Below are 14,906 nucleotides of genomic sequence, written 5' to 3'. Positions count from 1 at the left end.
TGCTTCTGAAAGTCTTCAAGGAGGCAACTTACCAGAATTTAAACTGAACATTATTTTGTTCATTATTTAAATTTTACTTTGCCATGAGCTTTACTGTTACAAAATTGTCAAATGGTTTTTACAAGATGGTTCTTTGCAGATAAACAATGATTTTAACTGGACTAATCTCCATTTTCTTTCCATAGCCGAGAGGAGGAGTAAGCTGGAGAGCAGATGCTAGACATGATAACCCATCCATCCCCAGAGACTCACTAGTAGTTTTGTACTTTTAGCATTGGAAGGAAGGAGAGCTGTGAGGTTAAACACACACAAAGTTCTCATTGAATGAGTTTTGCGTTACCTTTCTCTGTAGGTTTTTGTTTCACTTGCTTCGCGGTTTCTGCCTCTAAACATTTGGTGAACAATTGAATTAGGTTCAATATTAATCATATTTGGCTCGTAAGATGTACATTCACCATATTTTATGCATACATACAATAGTTAATATTGCACAAAAATGAGACGGTAGTGATGTGCCTCAATAATTCCGAGACTCGAAGTTAGCAGAACAAAACAAGGCTTTTATTAACTTAGAACGTAACACGTAAGCGAGAGAGATGTCTTCCTTCTGGAGGCTGAGGTCAGACTGAGCCAGCCTACAAACGGGGCCAGGTATGGGCGGAGCCCTACACACAGCACATTCCAGCACATTCCAGTATACAATACAGCACATTCCAGTACACAATACAATGAGGTCTGGGGGAAGGGAAATGGCACTGAAACCGATCTCAGTCACAGGCAGTGATGATGGTGAATATTTCATCACAGGTAGTGGCTCCAAAAATGGCTGCTAGTCCCACCCATTTAGTGCTTCTTTTACAGGCAGTAAAATTTTCCAGTGGAGATGAAACAGGCAAGATTCTCATGAATACAAACAAAGAAGGGTCAAATGAAGTCATTTAGACCCCAGCGCCACTGATACGCTCATCGCATGACCACCGCCAGGTTCCTGTTCCCGCCTACAAACCATAGATGGTACAACTCAGCTCACAGCACAGGCAAGGCTGTGCAGATAGAAAGGACGGGAGGCCTTGCTGCATTTTGTAAAGCTAGCCCCCCTCCTCCACAGTTTAATTAGCTTCCTAGGCATGAAAAATGCATGCAGGCAGCCCGGATAGCAGAACAGTTTGACTGAGGCAGGAAATTCAGTGAGGCAGCAGTTGTTATAGGGCTATTGCTTTCCGTTAAATAAAAGGGGAGTTTTTGTTCTAGCAATTGTTTTGTTTGCAGAGAAGAATAACAATCAACTACAGGAAAAGTGGCCAAAACTGAAGGAATCCTATTATGTCTGGAAGTAGGAATGTGGGGAAACTTCATTTTACTAAGGATGCCCTGGAGCAAATAGGTATGTGGTCCTCTTGGGAGAAGACGCCACCCCAAAGCAGAGGTCAACCCTACTTGGATAGAGGTAGCAGAGTACATGGAGTTTCCCAGATCCAGAGCATGAGGAATGAGGTAGTATGAGGAGGATGAGAAAGAGTGAGAAAATAGGTGTACTGACCTTTGCATATTTTAGTTTAATCTGAGGCACAGCTTACATGAAGCAAATAAAATTTGTGAGCTGCAACGTCTTCACACAGCTATTGTGCAAAACATGGACAACTCTTTCTACGGTGTCTTTTACTGCAGGGAAACTGAAGTGCAATCTTTTTTTGTGAGTAATGCTGCATACAAATGTTGAAAGTTCTGAATTTTTGTCACTGAAACTTTGCTCTAAGAATCTATCCTCAGCAGGCTACGCATTAGTCATGCACCAATAGTTTACGGTTGAGTTGAGAACCAGAATGCAGCTTGCCCAAAGAATGTACAATTTGGGTCAGAACCTAATTAATATAATTACCGTAGTGCAATGATGCTGCTGGTAGCCACAATGAAGCCTCCCTTTGACTTATTTATCTCCACTATGAAATGTAATGCACTGAATAACAGTCTGATATCATCTCACTGAGGCTCTGCAAAATCAGTGTTGACATATACAAGGTACAGTGAAACATGTCTTTATAAAATAAAACTATTGTTGGGGTTGTTATGATGTTGAGTCTAGTTGAGGAGATTAATGGTGAGGAGGAATAGACTGCAACTTGCTCGTTACTGTTTGTAACATCCTAACTGAAGAACCATATTACACTAAAGTATAACAATTGTTTATTTGGGAGTGCAAAACTATTTAACTCTGTGCCTTTATATATAGATAAGAGTAGCAAATTTGATTTAAATCGAACCACTGAGTAAAGTTATAAGAAAATTAAAACAGCTGTAAACAGAAAATTCATGCAAACATTTGCTTTGTATATGCCAGTAACTCAAATCATTTAACTCTACACCTTTTGCAATGAAAGAAAGCTCTAATCCCAACAAAACATTATTGCAAACAACAAGAATAAATTCTTCATGAATGTCACTCACTTGTTACTTTAGGCTTTACCGCTGTTTAAGAAAAAAATAAAATAATAAAAACCTGAGATAACAAGTTAGGTCTTTATTGAAAGAGAAGGGTCCCTATTCCAGGTGGACCAATTAGATTTTCAATGGTGATTAGGAGTGACATCAATCAATGTTTTCCTCCTTTGATTGGTAAAGGCCTGTTCCTGGCACATTGTTGAAAAGCTGCTTCATGATATCGCACAATCACTGTCCATTTGTGCACATGTCTGTTAAGAATACATTTTCTACTTTGCACCCAATGGTAGAAATTGTACTTCACAGTCAGGATAGTTCTGCTCCTGGTCACCAACTGCAGATAACGCCACTCCACTGCCTTGCATTGTGTATTGCATGTTTCAAGCATCCCACCCGTGCATATTAAGTTCCACAGCCAGATTTCTAAAATTCATATGAAGGCATGTTGTTGAAGTCAATAGAAATGAAAATCATAGAGGCCAAAGTCAAAATTACCCCTTTGTGTGTAAAGGTACACCTCCTGCTGCTGCACATTATTCCTATTTTCACTTCTGGTAATGCACCAGACACAACTAACGTGTGCAGAATCTGCAAGTTAATGGCAGACGTTAGATCTTGTTCCTCCTACCATAACTAATTCGGAAGTTTACTAAGTGTCCATGTACAGGACAACAATAAACCTTGGAAGTGGTAAAGTGCTTTGCACAACACATTTGACATATGAGTCACAAAATCTCTTTAACCCACCACTGAATCCTGCAGAAATTTAGGTATAATCTCGCCTTTCACACTATTGGATCAATCACAGTTTTATTTGTGATGGAGGATTCTCATCTGCTACTGGTTTTTCCAAATGCTTTCAACAGCGCCCAATAATAAAAACATAGGCCACGATTTTGCCGGCACTCAGAAGGCGGGTTTGGAGGTGGGTCATAAGTTAAAATCGTTTTAATTGACGGCGGGTTCCGATCCCGCCATCATCCCGCCTCCAAACAGCTTTCCCAAGTGTCAGGTCCCTGATTTGCGAATGGACCCAACACCTAGCAGTAGGATGTGGATTAAAGGCAATTACCTGCCTATTAACAGGTACTTGCCAGTAGTTGTCAGCCTATTATTGAACTTTGCTGCTTCTGGCTCAGGTTTCCCGATGTCCAGACATCACGCCAGGTAAGTGTGGCGTGTTGTGAGTCTGCTGTAATGTTTCTGGATTGATGACAGCTGCAGAAGTGGTGTGAAGGATGCAATGTTGCACATGGTGAGTCTCATAGGAAGGAAAATGTTGGGTACTGCATCTATATATATATATATATATATATATATAAAACGGTTGGTCTGTCTGTCTTTCTGTCTGTTTGTCTTTCTGTCTGTTTGTCTTTTTGTCTGTGTCTGGCTATACAATCAAAAGTTAGAGTGTACCTACACATGTTATATCAAAAGAAAGCTTATCATTAGGGGAGTCTAATAGGCGTATTTACTTTTTGATCAGACAAAAATTGTTCCGACAGTATACAAAAAAGTTTCAAAAAACGGCAACATTCCGCTCATTTGAGTGACGTGATGGTTGACCAATCGTACAGGGGATTAACCTGATGGTTGACCAATCGGTGCATCACGGGGGGCGTTTCATTGCGTGTGTGGGCGGGCCTAATCCTTCTGAGCTGAGGTGAGTAGCCGCCATCTTGATTCCTAACTATTGATTTCTTTTTCCCACTTTCTGCGTGTAAATATAGATTTCCAGCAAAAAATAAGTTGCTTTTAAAAGAAAAAAAAATCCTTTTGCAAAGGGGACTCGGGCTTTCCCCCCCTCGGCGGTGGATGAGCTGCCTGCAGGTCTCAGGCCTCGAAGCCTCGGCCTCTCCTCGCCAGCCACGCCCGAGCTAGGCACTGCCCGTCCCGCCCCGCGATCGCCGCCATCTTGGTAAAGGCTGGCGGCGCGGGACTGAGCCGAGCGTAGCCATCACCGCCATCTCAGTAAAGGCTGGCGGGGCGGGAGTCAGCGCGCGCGTCAACGTCGGCCTGGAGCGCGACCTGAGCTAAGGTGAGTCCGGCCGGGCCTCACGTGCTAGGCCGCGCACCGGCCGGCTCTGAGGCGCTGATCCGCACACGGAGGCTTCGGCTCACCGCGTCCGGGCTCTGAGGAAAGGCAGAGAGAGAGGGGGAGGGAGGGACAGAGAGGAAATCAGGGAGAGACAGGGGGAGGGAGAGGAGAGGGGGGGGAGGGAGAGGAGAGGGGGGAGGGAGGGGAGAGGAGAGGGGGGGAGAAGAGAGGAGGGGAGAGGGGGGAGGGGAGAGGAGGGGGAGGGAGGGAGGGAGGGAGGGGAGGGGAGAGGAGGGAGGGAGGGGAGAGGAGAGGGGAGGGAGAGGAGGGGGGGAGGGAGAGGAGAGGGGAGCGAGAGGAGGTGAGGGAGAGGAGAGGGGGAGGGAGAGGAGAGGGGCAGGGAGGGAGAGAGAGAGAGTAAAGCAGGGAGAGACAGGGGCAGGGAGACGGTGAGGGAGGGAAAGAGTGAGGGGGTGGGACAGGGAGGGAGAGCTCGCCTTCTTCCTTCCTTCGCAGGGGTCGATCGGGCCAGGCCTGAGGCGCTCCTTCCCCCCCTCTCTCTCCAGGCTAATCCCGAATTAAATCCACCAGTCTCTCTCTCTCTCTTCCCCCCCGTCTCTCTCTTCTCCCCCCAGTCTCTCTCCCTCTCTCTTCCAACAACAACATGCCCTCAAAAAACCCTCGGCACTGCCGGGCACCCCAGCTATTTTTTAATATATTTACACATTTCTTTAGGTTACAAGTTTTTAAATCCATATCCAGTGCCACCTCATTGGGAGAACCTCTCTCACCAGTGACAGATTGCTTCTGTCACCTCACCTGCAGCTGCCATCTATTCCAGCCTATGGAGAGAGTCTTTGGAGAGCCTGGGTGCAAGAGATCACCTTTGTGCAATGATTGTCAGTGTTTGCAGCACTTCAATGCTGTCAAACACTGAGAAATCAACTGTCAAAATAAAATTCTGCATGGTCCCTTTAAGAAAACCGGCAGATGACATGTCATCAAATGACGTCATCTGACCGGGTTTCTGTTAATTGGCTGGCAAGACCGCAGGGCGGGCTTAACAAAGTCAATCAAGGCAAAATCACGTCTGTGGACTGGATGCAGCTGGGGCCGGGATTGGAAACCGGAAACCACCTGACCCACACCCAACCCGCCTCCATTAATAAAATCGCGGCCATAGACACCAAGATTCCTTGGAAGTTCCAGAGGTCTCTGGCCATAAGTCTAGTGGGAAGCTGGTGAAACCCCAGGAAAACCAGACCCAACTGTGCTAGGTCTGTACTGCAATGAACCTCATGAGCAAAGATATACCTGCTGCTGCTGAACATAATTCCAATTGTTAATGGTCATGTTGGTTTACCAAATCCTAGAAATTCGAGAGCATCCATTTTGGGGAACTCTCCCTCCGCACAAATGGTGAGGTCCAAGGAGCCCCAGATGCTGGACCTCAAACTTCATTCCCATATAGGTGCTGTTAGCGCAGATGTAAATGATGGCCTGGGGGTGGGGGTTGGGGGGGTGAGCGGAGTTCAGCGCCCGGAGATCGGGGGCAGGGAAGGAAGGGAGATCAAATGTGAGGCCAAGGCCTGGAGGTTGAGGGTCCTTGGGCCTGGGGGTGCTGGAAGCAGCAGTGTTTGGGAGGGTGGTTTACGGGTAAGCAATTTACTGTTTTTCTGCAATCTGTAGGGTAGTTCTCCCTGAGTGCAATGGCACTGGCTGCCTCAAGGAAAACCAATGTTGCGGCAGGGCCCTTATTTTACATCTGGAAAGGGCCTAACGCCTGCTCCAGTCATGGGTAAACAATCCCTCTTGTTTGCCTATAGCCTATATGGCTACCTGCTCCCCATTGAGGTGACTTAGGAGGCTGTGTAGCACCTGAAAAACGGACACTACATGGCCTAATTCCTAAGCCGAAGAGTTCAACAAGATAAGCTTACCAAATTTTAAATTGAATGTTGTTTTGTTGACTATTTTAATTATACTTTGCCATTAGCTTTATTATTACAAAATTCTCCAGTGAATTTTACAAGACAGTCCTGTGCGAATAAACACTGGTTTTAACTGGACTAATCTCCATTTTCTTTCCATTGCCGAGAGGAGGAGTAAACTGGAGAGCAGGTTGCTAGACATGATAACCCATCCATCCCCAGAGACTTGCTGGTAGTTTTGTACTTTTAGCATTGGATGGAAGGAGAACTGTGAGGTTAGAAATACACGTAAATAACTCAATGGATTGAGTTTTGTGTTACCTTTCTTTGCAGGTTTTGGTTTCACTTGCTTCGCGGTTTCTGCCTCTAAACATTTGGTGAACAATTGAATTAGGTTCAATAGTCTCATAAGTTGTACATTCAACACCTTGTATGTATAATTAATAAAACAATAGACACAATGATTTTTGTCTTTTTACCACCAAAAAATTGCCCCAATCCCACCCATTTACTGCTGCTTTTAAAAGCAGTCTGATTTTCCAGTGGCAATAAATCGAGGCAAGAACCTCAAATACGTACAGAAGGGGGTTAAGTAAAGTCGTTTAAACATCAATGCCACTATTACATACACTGCCTGAGCATGGCCAACAACGGATGGTCCAAGTCAGATCACAGCACAGGCAATGCTGTGCAGAAAGACAGGAAGGTAGGCCTCGCATCAATTTCATCATCTTCCTATACATGAGAAATGGCTGCAAAGAGCATGGGCAGCAGCAGTTTGCTGGGGGCAAGAAATTTGGTGAGCGACAGCTCTTAAAGTGCTGTTGTTTGCAATTAAAGAAAGGATGTTGGCATTGTGGCAGAAGATATGATCGCAGAGAGGAACAGTGATCAGCTACAGCAAAAGTGGCCAAAACTGCGTGAATCCAAAAACGTCTGGAAACTGGAATGTGGGGAAACGTCCTGTTACGGAGGATGCCCTGGAGGTCCTGGTGCAGGAGGTGCAACAAAGGAAGGTGGTCCTCTTGGAAGAGATCAAATCTTGGATGAAAGTAGCAGGGTAAAAGGAGGTTCCCAGCTCCATAGCATAAGGAAGAAGTTTTGTAGTATGAGAAGGAGTGAAAAAAGGTGTACTGACCTTTGCATATTTTATTTTACTCTGGGGCACAGTTCACATGAAGCAAATCAAATGTGTGAGCTGCAACATCTTCACAGAGATAGCATGCAAAGCACAGACAACCCTTTCCACCAGGTCTTTTACTGCAGGGAAACTGAAGTGTACAATTTTTCTGGGTTACGCAAACAACATTCACTGTTACATATAAATGTTGAAAGGTATGAACTGTTGCTACAGAAACCTAGTTCTAAGAATCCATTCTAAGCAGGCCAGGCCAGTGGTTTAGTCATGTATCAATTTTGTACAGGAGTGGAGAACCAGAAACGGAGCTTGCCCAAAGAACGTGCAATTTAGATCAGAACCTAATTGATCCAATTACTATATTGCAATAATGCTGGTGGTCGCCGCAATGAAGGCTCCTTGTACGTCATTTATCTCCACAATGAAATGTAACGCACTAAAAATCAGGCATGTTGGCCGACAAGTCAGATTTCATCTCATTGGAGCTCCACAAAATCAGTATTCATATATACGAGGCACAGTGCAATATGCCTTTATAAAAACAATTGTCGGGGACTTGGGGAGGAATAGGCTGCACTGTTTGTAACATCCTAGCTGAAGAACTATATTATAATAAAGCATAACTTTGGCCCAGATTTTCTGGGGCCAATGGGTGTGTATGCACCTGTAAGGGCCCTGCAAGTTCCGGGTATAAGGCCTGCTTGTACTAGCGTAAGAGCTTAAAATGAACATAAAAATACATTAAAAAAAATTATTTAAACATAAAAAACCTGTAAAATAAATTCAGGTTATTTTCAGCCCCTTCAAAACATTTTTCCCCCAAAATTAAATTTCTGTTTTAATATTTAATTAAATTATATTTTAATTAATTTTAAATATGCAATGTTTGTTATGTATTTATTTGGTATGTAAATGTGGTTTTTTATGTGATCCCCATTCATGCTTATGGGGGTTCCGTATGAAAATGGAATCCCCATAAGCATGAATGGGGATCGCCTTCTTTTATTGGTTGGGCCGGCCCACGTGATCCCAGGGGTGCTTGCGAATCGCCTGCGCCCCTGGGATATGTGGGCTTCTGCGTAGAGGCCCAGGAGCATGAGTCTCCGTGGATCCTGAGGCAGAAGGTAGGCGCAGACTTTATTTGCGGATCGGAGGCATTTTCCCACGGGAAGTCTCGGACCGCAAATTCAGGCCCATTGTTTATTTGGTAGAGCGACACTGGTAATATATAAATATACAAGGCACACAGAGTTTAACTGCAAACAATTGCAAATTTGATTCAAATCAAACCACTGAGAAAAGTTAGCAGAAAATTAAAATAACTGTGAACAGTAAATACAGGTACAAATTTGCTTTGTATATGAAAGCAGATCTAATCATTTAACTCTACAGCTTTTGCAAAGAAAGAAAGCTCTAATTCCAACAAAACATTATTGCAAACAACAAGAATAAAGTCTCCATGAAGGTCACTCACTTGTTACTTTGGGCTTTACTGCTGTGCAATACAAAAATAATGAAAATTTGTGATAACAAGGTCAGTACATTTTTGAAAGTGAAGGTCCCTTACTACTGGTGGAACAATATGTTTCTGAATGGTGATCAGGAGTGACATCAATCATTGTGTCCTCCTTTGATTGGTAAAGCTCTACTCCTGGCACATTGTTTCAAAGGAGTTTGATGACATCACACAAAGTGGGTAATTTTGACTTTGAGTGATGGTGTAAAATGGGCGATAACAATTCAGCCGCTTGTTATACATTTCTCCCGATTTTCATTTCCATCGGGCGGGCGAAACGATTTTGCCCTTTTTACACTATTGACCAAAGTCCAAATTAACCCCTGTGAGTAAAGATACAGCTGCTGTACATTCCTATTTTCACTTCGCATATTGCACTAGATACAACAAACGTGCAGATTCTGTAAGTTAATCATCAATGCTCATGTTGGTACAAAGAGTGTTCAAGGAGGCAAGCTTGCCAGACTTTAATTTGAATGTTATTTTGTCAATTATTTAAATTATACTGCGCCATTAGCTTTATTATTACAAAATTGTCAAATGATTTTTACAAGATGGTCCTGTGTGGATAAAAACTCAATTTTCTTTCCATTGCCAAGAGGACAAGAAAACTGGAGTGCAGAATGCTAGATCCATCCATCCCCAGAGACCCACTGGTAATTTTGTACTTTTAGCATTGGAAGAAAAGTGAGCTCTAAGGTTAGAAACACGTAAATATCTCATTGGTTTAACTTTTGTGTTACCTTTCTCTGTAGGTTTGGGTTTCACTTGCTTTACGGGTACTGCCTCTAAAAATTAGGTGAACAATTGAATTAGGTTCAATATGGTTAATACATTAATTGTACATGAATATTAACCAGATATTAGTTTCATAAGATGTACATTCAACATATTGTATGTACACATGCAATAATTAATATAACAAAACATATGGGGGTGGGTATTGCCCTGTCTGTGCACAGAAATGGGGCTGTAGTGACCCTGAATGAAATGGCTTAGTCACACCCACTTATTGCTGCTTTTACGGACAGTCCGATTTTCCAGTGGACATAAATCCTGTCGAGCGTCTCATGAATGCGTAAAAAAAAAGGATCAAGTGAAGTCATTTAGACCCCAACACCACTTTTACGCTGACCACCTGATTACCGCCAGTTCCTGCTCAACGCCTACAAACCATGGATGGTACAACTCAGCTCGCAACACGGGCAAGGCTGTGCAGATAGCTTTGCTGCATTTTGCAAAGCTAGCCGCACTCCTCCTCGATTTAATTAGCTTCCTAGGCAGGATTTAAAGGAGCCTAAGCTGCAGCACAGTTTGCTAAAGGGGCAAGAACTTGGGAGAGGCAGTAGCTCTTAAAGGGCAGTTGCTTGGCATTGAAGGAAAGGAGGGTTTTCGTTGTGGCTGAAGTTTCTGCTTGCAGAAAAGTGACCATCAAAGAAAAGTGGACAAAAATGTCTGGAAACAGGAATGTCAGGAAAGTTCCTTTAATTGAGCAAGCCCCAGCGGTCCTGGTGCAGGAGGTGCAACAAAGGAAGGTGGCCCTCCTGGGAAAAGATAATCACGATAAAGCAGAGGTCAAATCTACTTGGATAGAGATAGCAGAGTACATGGAGTTTCCCAGATCCAGAGCATGAAGAAGAGCTTTGGTAGTATGAGGGGGATGAGAAGGAGTGAGAAAAAAGGTATACTGACCTTTGCATATTTTATTTTACTACTGGAGCACAGTTCACATGAACCAAATCAAATTTGTGAGCTGCAACGCCTTCATAGAACTAGTGTGCAAAACATGGACAACCCTTTTTACCGGGTCTTTTACTATAGGGAATATGAAGTGCACACTTTTTGTGGGGTAAACAAATAACTTTCACTGTTATATACAAATGTTGAAATGTTGAAATGTTGCTACAGGAAACTAGCTCTAAGAACCCATCCTCAGCAGGCCTAGCCAGTGCATTAGTCATGCGCCAATATTTTATGGGTGAGATGAGAACCAGAATGGAGCTTGCCCAAAGAACATACAATAGAATCAGAACCTAATTAATATAATGACCATATTGCAGTGATGCTGGTGGTAGCCACAGTGAAGCCACCTTTTGACTGTCATTTATCTTCACAATGAAATGTAATGCACTGAAAATCAGGCATGTGGGCCAACAAGGCTGATTTCATCTCATTGAAGCTCCATAAAATCAGCGTTCATATATACAAGGCACAGTGAAACATGTCTATAAAAAACAATTGTTGGGGTTGTGATGTTGCGTCTATTTGAGGCCATTCATGATGCGGAGGAATAGACTGCAGCTAGGTTATTACTGTTGGTGACGTCCTAAATATAAATCTATGTTACACTCGCTTTTAAAGTAGACTCATAGATTCATACAGCACAGATGGACATTCGGTCCATTGTGCCTATGCCAATTAGTCCCACTCCCCTATTTTTTCCCCACAGCCCTGCAAATTTTTGCTTTTTAACTATATATCCAACTATTGAATCTGTATCCACCACCCTTTCAGACAGTGCATTCCAGAACCCGCTGCATACAAACAAAAATCTCCTCATCTCCCCTCTGCTTCTTTTGCTAATTATCTTAAATCTGTATCCTCTGGTTTCTGACCCTCCTGCCAGTGGAAGCAATTTCTCTACAAAAAACCCTCATAATTTTGAACACCTCTATTAAATCTCTCATTCTCCTTCTCTGCTCTAAGGAGAACAATCCCAGCTTCTCCAGTCTCTCCACGTAACTCAAGTCCTGCATCCCTGGTACCATTCTACTAAATCTCCTCTGCCCCCTCTCCAAGGCCTTGCCATCCTTCCTGAAGTGTGGTGCCCAGAATTGGACACAATATTCCATCTGAAATATAGGCCCGGATTTTGTGGTGGCTTTGACGGCAAACGCTCATCATATGCTGTCGTAAGACTTGTAAAAGGCCCCGCAAGTTCAAGGTTTCCGCAGGCGCTGCGCATTCGCGAAAACCCGGAACTTGTGATCTGTCAAGGTTCACCTTGACAGATCTACCGAACCGAAAGTAAAATCACTTTCACTGGTGTAGATTTGGGCTATTTGCCCAATTACTGCCCAGCAGCCCACAAAACTCTTATGGCTGGTAAAAGCAGGCATAGGGCCTACTTTCACCAGCGTAAGGGTTAATATAAATCTTAAATTAAAAATTTCAAAATAAAAAATGATGCACAAACACTTAAAATTACTTTATGCAAATTTTGGCCCGGATTAAAATCTTTTAAATTATTTTTCAAAAAATTTAAATTTTATTTTATTTGATGTATTGAAGGGACTTTTAATTACATTTGAGAATGAGAACATATAATTTTATTAGAATTGTGTAAATTCTTTAATTATTTGGGGATTCCATTGCTTGTCATTAGGGGACTCCATTTTGAAATGACAACAATGGAATCCTCCTTTCTGATTGGCCGACCTGGCCCACGTGATCCCAGTGTTCCGAACTGCCTGTGTCCCTGGGATCCGTGGGCTTTTACGCAGGCATTCGCCTGGAGGCCCAGGACCCAAACTCTCCACAGCCAGGGAGCCTGAAGGTAAGTTTGTATATTTTTAGCGGGTCGGAGGCGTACTCCGGAGGTACGCCTCCGACCGCAAATTCTGGGCCAAAATAATTGTTTATTTGGGGATGTGACACTAATAAACCCTGTACACTGTGAACAGAAAAGAGTAACAAATTTCATTCAAATCCAACCATCGATAATCAATGAGCAAAGTTATCAGAAATTAACAGAAAATTCATGCAAATATTTGTTTTGTATATGCTAGCAACGCTAATCATTTAGCTCTACAGCTTATGTAGAGAAAGAAAGCTCCAATCCCAACAAGACATTATTACAAACAAGAAGAATAAAATCTGAAGCAAGTCACTCACTTGTTACTTTGGGCTGTACTGCTGTTTGAGAAACAGATAATGAAAATCTCAGGTTTTTATTGAAAGAGAAGGTGCCCCACTAGTGGCGGACCAATTTGGTTTTGAATGGTGATCAGGTGTGACATTAATTAATGTTTCCCTCCTTTTTGTATGCAGGCCTACTAAGAGTTTTCTACATTTTCTACTTTGCACCCAACAACAACTTGTATTTATATAATGCCTTTAACATAGTAAAATGTCCCAAGGCGCTACACAGGAGTATTATAAGATTACAAAATTTGACACTGAGCCACATAAGAAAAATTAGAACAGGTGACCAAAAGCTTGGTCAAAGAGGTAGGTTTTAAGGAGCGTCTTAAAGGAGCAAAGAGAGGTAGTGAGGTGGAGAGGTTTAGACAGGGAATTCCAGAGCTTAGGGCCTAGGTAACAAAAGGCCCAGCCACCAATGGTTGAACGATTATAATCAGGGATACTCAAGAGGACAAAATTAGAGGAGTGCAGATAGCTCGGGGGGGCGGGGGGTGGTTGTGGAGCTGAAGGAGATTACAGAGATAGGGAGGGGTGAGGCCATGGAGGGATTTGAAAACAAGGATGAGAATTTTGAAATCAAGGCGCTGCTTAACCGGGAGCCAATGAAGGTCAGCGAGCACAGGGGTGATGGCGAATGGGACTTGGTGCGAGTTAGGACACGGGCAACCGAGTTTTGGATGACCTCAAGTTTACATAGGGTAGAATGTGGGAGGCCAGCCAGGAATGTGTTGGAATAGTCAAGTCTAGAGGTAACAAAGGCATGAATAAGGGTTTCAGCAGCGGATGAGCTGAGGCAAGGGCGGAGATGGGCGATGTTATGGAGGTAGAAATAGGTGGTCTTTGTTATGCTGCGCATATGTGGTCAGAAGCTCATTTTGGGGTCAAATATGACACCAAGGTTGCAAACAGTGTGGTTCAGCCTCAGACTGATGTTAGGGAGAGGGATGGAGTCAGTGGCTAGGGATCAGAGTTTGTGCCGGGCACCGAAAACAATGGCTTCGATCTTCCCAATATTTAATTGGAGAAAATTTCTGCTCATCCAGAGCTGTATGTCGGAGAAGCAGTCTGACAATTTAGACACTGTGGAGGGGTCGAGGGCTACTTCACAGTCGGCGTTGTTCTGCTCCTGGTTAACAACAGCAGATTAAGTCCAGTTCTCTGTCTGGAATTATTTGTTCATGTTCCTAGAATCCAATCTGCACATATAGATAGATAGATAGAAGATAGGAGCAGGAGTAGGCCATTCGGCACCTTGAGCCTGCTCCGCCATTCAATTCGATCATAGCTGATCATCCAAATTCAATACCCTGTCCCTGCTTTCTCCCCATACCCCTTGATCCCTTTAGCCTTAAGAAATATATCCAACTCCTTCTTGAATATATTTAAAGAATTGGCCTCTACTGCCTTCTGTAGTAGAGAATTCCACAGGTTCACCACTCTCTGGGTGAAGAAATTCGTCCTCATTTCTGTCCTAAATGGCTTACCCATTATCCTTAGACTGTGACCCCTGGTTCTGGACTCCCCAACCATCGGGAACATCCTTCCTGCATCTAGTCTGTCCAGTCCTGTCAGAATTTTATAAGTTTCAATGAGATCCCCTCTCATTCTTCTAAACTCCAGTGAGTACAAGCCCAATTGACCCAATCTCTCCTCATACGTCATTCCTGCCATCCCAGGTATCAGCCTGGTGAATCTTCGCTGAACTCCCTCCATGGCAAGAACATCCTTCCTCAGATAAGGCGACCAAAACTGCACACAATACTCAAGAGGTGGTCTCACCAAGGCCCTGTACAACTGTAGCAAGGCATACTTGTTCCTGTACTCAAACCCTCTCGCTACGAAGGCCAACATACCATTTGCCTTCTTAACCGCCTGCTGCACCTGCAGGCTTACCTTCAGCGACTGGTGCACAAGGACACC

The 14,906-nt window shown here is 43.5% G+C and overlaps 1 protein-coding gene across 50 annotated transcripts in view; it reads right to left on the bottom strand.

The window, feature by feature from the left end:
* Positions 1-14,906, bottom strand: part of trdn (triadin) — a 732,832-nt gene that overhangs the window by 273,193 nt on the left and 444,733 nt on the right. For 39 of the 50 annotated variants that reach the window (XM_085997256.1, XM_085997227.1, XM_085997243.1 and 36 more), the window contains 6 exons: positions 12,957-12,977; positions 9,806-9,850; positions 9,021-9,041; positions 6,730-6,774; positions 2,446-2,466; positions 341-385 (listed from right to left, as the gene is read on the bottom strand). In XM_085997256.1, coding sequence (XP_085853382.1) covers positions 341-385; positions 2,446-2,466; positions 6,730-6,774; positions 9,021-9,041; positions 9,806-9,850; positions 12,957-12,977 — 198 coding nt within the window. The remainder of the gene's footprint in view (positions 1-340; positions 386-2,445; positions 2,467-6,729; positions 6,775-9,020; positions 9,042-9,805; positions 9,851-12,956; positions 12,978-14,906) is intronic. The other 11 variants (XM_085997264.1, XM_085997224.1, XM_085997247.1 and 8 more) reach the window with 9 other exon arrangements.

Source organism: Somniosus microcephalus, chromosome 9 (assembly GCF_052327205.1).
Source record: "Somniosus microcephalus isolate GS21.2 chromosome 9, FLI_Smic_1.0, whole genome shotgun sequence".
NCBI lineage: Eukaryota > Metazoa > Chordata > Chondrichthyes > Squaliformes > Somniosidae > Somniosus > Somniosus microcephalus.
Note: the sequence above shows the minus strand (reverse complement) of the source record. Positions and strands in the feature narration are given on the sequence as shown.